Source organism: Crassostrea angulata, chromosome 3 (genome assembly GCF_025612915.1).
Source record: "Crassostrea angulata isolate pt1a10 chromosome 3, ASM2561291v2, whole genome shotgun sequence".
Classification (NCBI taxonomy): Eukaryota; Metazoa; Mollusca; class Bivalvia; order Ostreida; family Ostreidae; genus Magallana; species Magallana angulata.
The window spans coordinates 41,879,592-41,888,108 of NC_069113.1; the positions used below are offsets into that span (position 1 = coordinate 41,879,592).

General features: G+C 34.0%; 1 protein-coding gene across 1 annotated transcript; it reads right to left on the reverse strand.

Annotated features, from left to right (window-relative positions):
• Window positions 1-6,707: 6,707 nt before the first annotated feature.
• On the reverse strand, window positions 6,708-7,971 carry LOC128176629 (short-chain collagen C4-like). Its single transcript, XM_052843086.1, has 3 exons — window positions 7,752-7,971; window positions 7,525-7,590; window positions 6,708-7,203 (listed from the first exon to the last, which is right to left on the reverse strand). The coding sequence occupies exons 1-3, from the start codon at window positions 7,969-7,971 to the stop codon at window positions 6,719-6,721; spliced, it is 771 nt and encodes a 256-aa protein (XP_052699046.1). The 3' UTR covers window positions 6,708-6,718.
• Window positions 7,972-8,517: the final 546 nt, after the last annotated feature.

Sequence of the window (8,517 nt, forward strand, 5' to 3'; positions counted from 1 at the left end):
GATAAAATGAATATCATTGTTACATATAAAAATCTCAGTAATTTGTTGAGAAATAAGGTTAATTAATCCAATTTCGTAATGCATTCATGTAGTTATGTAATTGAACATTTGAGATGTTCAATATATTGTAAATTTTGTAAATTATACCTCACCATGTTTCAAAGTATATATGATAGCAATTTCTGATCAAAATAAGTATTTCCTTTAGCAATAAAGATTTAACAGGTATCTTTTTTCCGGTAAAAAGTGCCATTCACTTTGATGTACATTTGAACAATCCTTTTCATATTATATGGATCAATCCTTCAGAAGTGCGCATAATGAGTTTGTCGAGTAGTTTGTAGACTGATCATTCTTGGTATACCGGCAAATGTTAAATGTCAGGTCCAAAGTCAAGTAACAAGTCTAGGGTCCACAAATCACTCACTTGGTCCAGTGGCTAGGACAGAGAGTTTTTCCAGGGATCATCAGAAGTGGATGCATAGATTTTGTAGCAAACAGCACATGGTACAGTGCATGGCATGAAATTATTCTGAATTCGTCAAAAAATGTCATATCTTAAGACACAGCATTACGCATCCATTCAAACAAAATTGAGGTCACAAATTAGGACACATTAAGGTATCTTTTTCAATGACTTTACGTAAGCTTATTTCTGTACCTTTCAATAAGATGCATCATAAGTACTACAAATCATTTTGAGAAATACCTAGCTTTGAGTTTATCATTACCATATGGACGTTTTTCCCACTTGATAGGACGACGCGTTTTCACTTGAATTGAATTAGTATCCGGTTTTTTTTTCTCTTTTTAAAGACAACATTTTTTTTTTATCAAAATGAGGCAGATACATTGATATACAGTAGTAGAAGTAAATTATTCCGAAAAAATAATCTTCGTTTTGCTCTTGACGGACTGCTTTAAATTCACATAACTTACTACTGTACAAAATAGTGGTTCCATTTACCTCCGGACAAGTCGCTCTACCCCAACGAGTATACACAGCTCCTTTCAAAAAACAAAAAATATGAATAAATTGGGGGGGGGGTCTTAGTGTTTACGTTTGTTTCTAATCCAAGTTGTAAATTTCTACAATAAAAAATATCTTCAAACCAAAAATGAAATGGACAGCCTATAAGTTTGGAATAGTACTTATGCGATGAGCGCTGTACAAAGAAAATTACCAGATTTATGATGAGATTTCATAACGCTGTCCAGTTGACTCTTCAGGTCAGTGATTTGTGCATTCATCGCCAGCATTTTCCTATCCATATCTTCCATTCGAGAGAGAAGGGCATTAGGATCAGTCAGCAAAAGTCGTTTTGTTGAAACCTTTTCGGATACACATTCAACCTTCAATAGAAGAGGCAGAAGAAGGTAACTCTAGTATAAGATTGACATATCTATGGTATAATAAGTGCACTGACATTCAACTTTCAGAGATTGGCCATCTTATCATGTCAAACAATGGGAAAGTAGTACATTAAGATAAACGTATTCTATTTACAAATCACGAATAACTAGCATTTATTCATTATTGTATACTGTAGGGTTAAATTATTGGCATTAGAAATTGCAATAAGTGAAATAATGCAGAATTCACACCAGAAAAAAATGAATTCAGAATATGATGTTCCTTATATATTACAGCTTTAATATCGGCTTTGCTTTTATAATCTCGCGGCGACCTTAACATGCATATACTTCTATATAGGGAATACACGGAAAGGGTAATATGTTTGTATATTCTGTCAAATTTAAACGGACACAACTACCACTATTTCATAAACTAATTTATATTGCGTTTGCATCTTGAGAATAAAACAAAAAAGATTACACATTGGTTTAGGTCTAGAACAGGAAGTCGTTCAAGTACGGGAACACGAAGAGGGAACTACATATGCGTCGTGCTTAATTGTTTCCCAGTGTAGCTCAGTTGTCCAAGTCTATTGACTCTTGATCAAAACTTTTAAATAAAAAAAGTGCATTACAGTGTTAATTTGTCATGATGCGAGATGAGTAACATTGTTTTTGAATAGCCAAACACACCTTAGGAGTTACGTCTTTCAATGGCACTTCAAGTCGATGACATGAGAATAAGTATTACGTTTGTACTTTTTCAAACAACTTGTAAATATGTAATCTTTTAGTCACCCATAATCATTATTAAAATTTAAAAGCAATTAAAATAAAAGACATGTTGTTTGCGAAATCCAACATTTGTTTTTGTAACTCAACAGAGGCAGTTGTGTAATGAGTGTCAAAGTACAATTTAAAATGTTTTGTTTCTTATCGTATACTTAATTAAGTACATTAATTCCTCAAGGCTCCAACATAAGAGAGTAGATCCTAGATGTCTATAAAAATAGTTAAAAATCCATCGTAACATTTATACACGCACTAATCTTGAATCTTAAAATCAGACTTTCGTATATACTTGGTTTTCGTGTAAAATAATAAAATAAATGCATAATATTAATTAATGTCGAAAATGTCGTTTGATTAAAATATTCATTCTTCCTCGATCTACTAAACAAAGGGAGGGAAATCACTTATAATAATGTACTGTAAAATGGTAAGTATAAAGGCAAGTAACACACAACCACACACAAACACAGATAACATCTGTAAACATTTTGAGTTACTCCTATTTAAAAGAGTATTCTCAATATTTTGAAATCAGTTTCGTTTCATAGGTTTAAATTTGATTAGAAACATTAAATTGGTATCAGACTGCGTCTAAATCATACATGTGGTACTTCGTTAAATGATGTGAAGATTGAATGTGTTTACTTGAAAAGATTTTGACAAACCATTCAGTTTGTAACAATCAATTATATCTAATTTATAAATTACATGCATGCATGTATTTAGAATGAAATACGGAACTTGGTCTTCAGTGAACAAAAATATATTATACCTAAATGGAAACCGTTAGGTTCACTATAGTAGGCTTTCTTACATGTAGTTAATAAATTTAAACCGAGTAGATATACGTTCATCTTATTGATAGCTATAAAAATGTAAGAAAGAAAATGAAATCATTTCTTTTATTAAATGCATTGATACTATTAGGGTATTTGTTCAATTTCCCGCAATTTCCCGGTTTTCATGATCGCGGCGCCGTTCCAATATGTTTAAATATTTACATGTAATTGTATGTACATGATTTATAAAATATCAATTCTATAACAAACAAAATTACCAATTACCGGTGACGTATTTACTGCATGTGGCAATTGCAAATGACTTGTACATACAATTGTATGATGTGCCAGGCCGGGTATATTTGACATATTTACCCTTATACATATATTTTAATAATCAACCCCTATTTGTGATCACCGGTACATTAATTCATGAGCCTCAAGATTTTACTCTTACATACATGTATCGTTAATTTGTAGACGTAACATCTTTGAAACCCAGAGCTAGGAAATAATACTTTGAAAATGAATTACAAATGTAAATTAACTTTTATTCACTAGACTTATCGTATACTCGTACATACTAAGATTCAACGCCTTTAGAAACCCTGACGTGCACCTGGGCACACAACACACCTGTTGTGTATATCCTGTATATTTTGTGTTAGTTCCAGGGGTTTTCTTAAGTTGGACAAACAATAGACTTTAATTAGATATACACAAACATGCACCTGGGCACACGACACAACTGTTGTGTATATCTTGTATATTCTGTGTTAGTTCCAGGGGTTTTCTTAAGTTGAACAAACAATAGACTCTAATTAGATATACACAAACGAACACAACTATGTCTAGACAAACAAAGCAGTAATATCCTGCCCGATATAACAAAGGCAGTTGAGAGTCTTTTCATCTTTAACATGTATCTAGCAGATCTAGAGTTAGAAATAATGAAAATTGAAAAAAAAAATACAAACCTTAAACCGATTATCAAATTAAATAATGCATTTTTGGTTCATTATCTTTATTTTGTTTAATAACCGGATGAACTGAGAGAGAGAGAGAGAGAGAGAGAGAGAGAGAGAGAGAGAGAGAGAGAGAGAGAGAGAGAGAGAGAGAGATTTTTCACCGATTAATTTATAATAGAAAACAAACATACTTTAATTAGTTTTATGCACATATTAAAATACAGAGACTGCGCTCATCCCTACAATAATTTTGAAACCTCCAAAAAATTATAAAGAATTTTATAACAGCAATCTGTGTCCATCGGAGCGGTGCTGATGATAGCGATCTGCGTTTAATGGAGCGACGATTAAAACCGCCTGGAACACCCCCCCTTCCTTGGAAATTATATTATCACTCGGATGACCCCCTCCCATCTCTATAAAAGAGCTTTTGCATTTAATATATGTTTTGTATTGTTCAGCTTGATCACTATTGACTTAAAGGCCACTTAAAGACAGTGTAAAGGCAGTGTAAAGAGAGCGTAAATGCCACTTAAAGATGCTTAAAGGTGGCTTAAAGGTGGCTTAAAGAAGTTTGGACATTAAGGACATATAAGCACTTGCTTAAAGGTGACTTAAAGGCGGCTTAAAGGTTGTATAGCCTTTAAGCTCCTTTAAGTCACCTTTAAGCCACCTTTAAGGACTTGCTTAAAGATGCATGGTTTTTCACCCTGTGATAAAATATAGACTTAGTTGAACAATGTTAGCTTAAAAGGTTTTTAAAATAAAATCTAGTCTGTGCTTACCGTGTATTGATTAAAAATAATCTATCCGTACTTATATGCATCTATACGATGTATATACTCGGAGTTGTTGTTGTGGAATGCATGTATAATTTAGAATTATAGCATCTTTTTAATTATTGTGTTTATATCAGTTATCGGGGAATACCCATCTTTAATTATTGTGTTTATATCAGTTATCCGGGTATACCCATCTTTAATTCTTCATGCTAGAGGTAAATTTAAAAAAGGCAATTTTATTAATGAGTAGTAATGTATATTACATACGTTTATCAAATTGATTTAATCTTAATTTATCTAGAAATAGGAACAGTTATCGAACAATAGGTGCATTTATTCAGTTATACAAGTACAACTATTTCGGTAAATATGAATATTTTCCTTAATAACGCATAAAACAAACACAAAATTAGATTCTCTTTTTGCTTTGCCTTAGAAACAAAACACCCACCATTTTGTGTACGTACTAATATAAGGAATTACGCCTTTTTGTGAAACGCAACTTAGTCTGGTTTTGAGGTTTAGTCCCTGATTTAATCCGGACTAAGCTAACGCCTGGACGTAGGCCTTTTTGAGAAACGGGCCCCAGGCTTTGCTTTATAACTGGCATGCTCCTAGTGGGTCTGAAATTATTTACAACAAGCTGGCATTCAAACGTTCATTTGTAGATATGTGTCGAGCTCATGTTCGAATATTTGGGCGAGTAAATTATTTTGTGAAATTATTACAAGCATTAAATTGCGACATTAAAGAGGGGAAATAAATATACCTATGCCGTTCATCCGTAAGTGCAGGAAACATTAATTATCCCTAAAGTATGTGTCACAGTGTCAATGGTTTACTTATATGAAAAACTAGAGAGGTATGTAGCTGTTCAAGTTAAATGTTAAAAAAACAAAAACATCAAACTGCAATTGAAGCGGGAAAATATTGAAAATTTCTGCGATGAACTAGTCTTACAGTAAAATCAAGAATGCTTGTTATTGAACATCGATCAAATATTTTAAAATCTTTCTAAGTAAACACTAATATATTTTACAAAGAATGAGTGTCACAATATACATTATGCCAATGATTTTTTTTAATTATAATTGGTTCTATGTCTACTATATTTAATGTAAGAGTTATCGTTTATATATCTAAGTTATCGTTCATATATTTACGCTTTATTGGTCACTGGGTTGTTCCGTTCTCGATGTTACTATGTTTAGATTGGGATTCTCTTCGAACCTGTTTGGCAGGTTTACGTAGAAGCTTATGAGGGGTGTTGCCGGATGTTGCTATATTTAGTATCTAGAGTAGTAAAACTTGTTTGGTTATAGTTTTGATGACTATATATATGGGGTGTGGGCTGACTTTTGTGAGAAGAGGTCTGGACGCCGAGCAGTATTTTCGTGTATGTTAAGCCCTTGCTGTGTGAACTTGGGTGTGTCTCTTGTGTCTTCCCTGCTGTGTGATCTAGGGAACATGTAGCCTGTGTGGATTTTGTTGGCGCTGGCGTTGCGAGACCTGATTGCCTACATTTTTTGTATTTTTATTGCCACAACTCAGTGACCAATTTTATAATTCTTAAGTTATTGTTAACCTGAGGGGACGGGTGGATTTTGGTGGATCGCGGTGAAGCGTGGTGGATCGTGGTGGAACATGGTGGAAAGTGGTGGAGCGTGGTAGAAAGATGTGGACTATGCACAAGATTATGGAGGCCCGTTGAGAACTATGATTAATAATTTTTTTGTACATATGTAGATAAATTTATTGTTTATTTTTTCATATTTTTGTTGTTTATCGGAAAACAAGAGTCATCCATATGATTTCATAAGGGTTAAATGTTAAAAGAACCCATCACAACAGGTCAGTTGTGACAATGAGATACTTTCAATTCTAAATGGTGCCAGTTATTGCTCATTACAAAAAATTAGTTATCATTGAGACAAGAAGGATATTTTGTTCTTAAGAATTCAAGGTCATTTTAAATAATTTCTGGCACATGCTGATTATCTGTATAAACACACAACTTCCTTGTTTGGGAATCATTTAATGTTTACTTGGTACAAACAACACAAGAGACGTATTTGCCGTTTTCATAAGGTGGACACGGAAGCGATCCACAGACTGCCTCCACGGGGTAAAACACACGGCCATTGTAGTCTTGCTGTCTAGCGCCCTCTGTTGCATACTCTGGATCTCTATCCAAGCATAGGTATTCTCCCCCAGTTTGGTCAGTATAGTGAGATCCTGACGATAAGAATCCGTCGAATTGTTTGGTCCAGTGACTAGGACAAACAATTTTTCCTGGGATCATCACAGAAGTGGTAGCATAGACGTCGTAGCAAACAGCACATGGTACATCGTCATTACGAGCTACATTTTTGTACGAAAATTCGTACTCAGACCCGTATATACGGCCAAAATGGTATTGGTTTGGCGCACCTGGTGGATCTAGGGGAGCGGAATCAGGGTTATGCGGCATGCACAATGTATTGATTCCATCTCCTTTATCATTGTAGTTTCTTCCAGCTGCAACGCCTAAAGTTTAAACATTGGATAATATTTACGACACGTGTTCATTGCTCAAAAAGTCTACGGCATTAAAATTATTGACCTCTTAATTAATGCCACGACTTACACACATACATCTTGACAGGATCTATATGACCAAAATATCGATGATGCCATAAATAATTGCATAGAAAAGGTGTCACTGTAAATAATTTGTAGTGTTTCTCATCTATCAAAACACCCGCCTATTATTCTGTCAAATACCTGTTTATGTATCATTATATTAGAGTTTTCTTCACTATTAAAGCGACGCATGTTTGTTTGCTCCTCTCTTTTAATCTTACTTACCACTGTGTAAAATGGTGGTGCCATTCACGACTTGACAAGTCTGTCTACCCCAACGAGTATACACAGCTCCGTTTTAATAGCAACACGTGGGAAAAGGTGGTCTAAATTTCTGAGCATGTGCATTCGAATTCGAATTCGAATTGTATATTTGTGCCAAAATATATTCAAATTAAATATAAAAGGAGTGGTTTGCATATCGTGGGATAAGTGTTGTGTTTAATAATTACCAGATTTGTGATGAGATAGCAAACCATTGTCCAGTTGACTCTTAAGCTGAGTCATTTGTGAATCCATCGCCAGAATTTTCCTCTCCACATCGTCTGTTTGGGGGAGGAGGGCACTAGGATCATTCAGCAAAAGTCGATTCTGTGATATTTTTTCGGATACGCCGTCAACTTTGAATAGGGAAGACCCAAGAAGAAGGAATATCCAATTTAAGAGATACATATTGAAGGAATTTGAGGTGCATTCGACTCACTGAGATTAATTATCTTAGCTGTGACAAAATGGAAAGCCGGTACACAGAGATAAAAGTAGACCATTTTCATGTTATATCAGAAAATCATTATGAACATTGCAGGTTTATCTCAAAAGATTTTCATATTACTTTTACTCAGAACTATTATGATGTTAAATTTTAAACTATTATTGTGTCTATTTTTAAGCATCTTTTTAAATCAAGTCAATGTAATGTTTACATTTACAAATACCTCGTATAATGTTTTAAAATGTTGACATTCCACATAACAAGAACATTGACTGTAAAATTCAAACCATAAAAAGATGTACTGATAGGAATTTGGTGTTAGAAATAACACCCACACCATGCCATTTCCAACGCTTTTATAATCTTGCTGCGGCTTACATTTAAAAACAGTAAATGTTCAAGTTTTAAATTGTACCCTTGGAAAGGAACAAACATTTGATCATTGACTATATGATGCGAGGAGCTTAGGGCATGTCTGCTGCTTTTTATAAATATGAACACACAGT

Excerpts from the sequence above, each read along its gene's own strand:
- LOC128176629 (XM_052843086.1), bottom strand. The coding sequence starts at position 7,971 with ATGTATCTCTTAAATTGGATATTCCTTCTTCTTGGGTCTTCCCTATTC. Across the intron at positions 7,591-7,751 it reads GCTATCTCATCACAAATCTG|CTGTGTATACTCGTTGGGGT; the intron begins GTAATTATTAAA and ends ATTAAAACGGAG. Across the intron at positions 7,204-7,524 it reads CACCACCATTTTACACAGTG|GCGTTGCAGCTGGAAGAAAC; the intron begins GTAAGTAAGATT and ends TTTAAACTTTAG.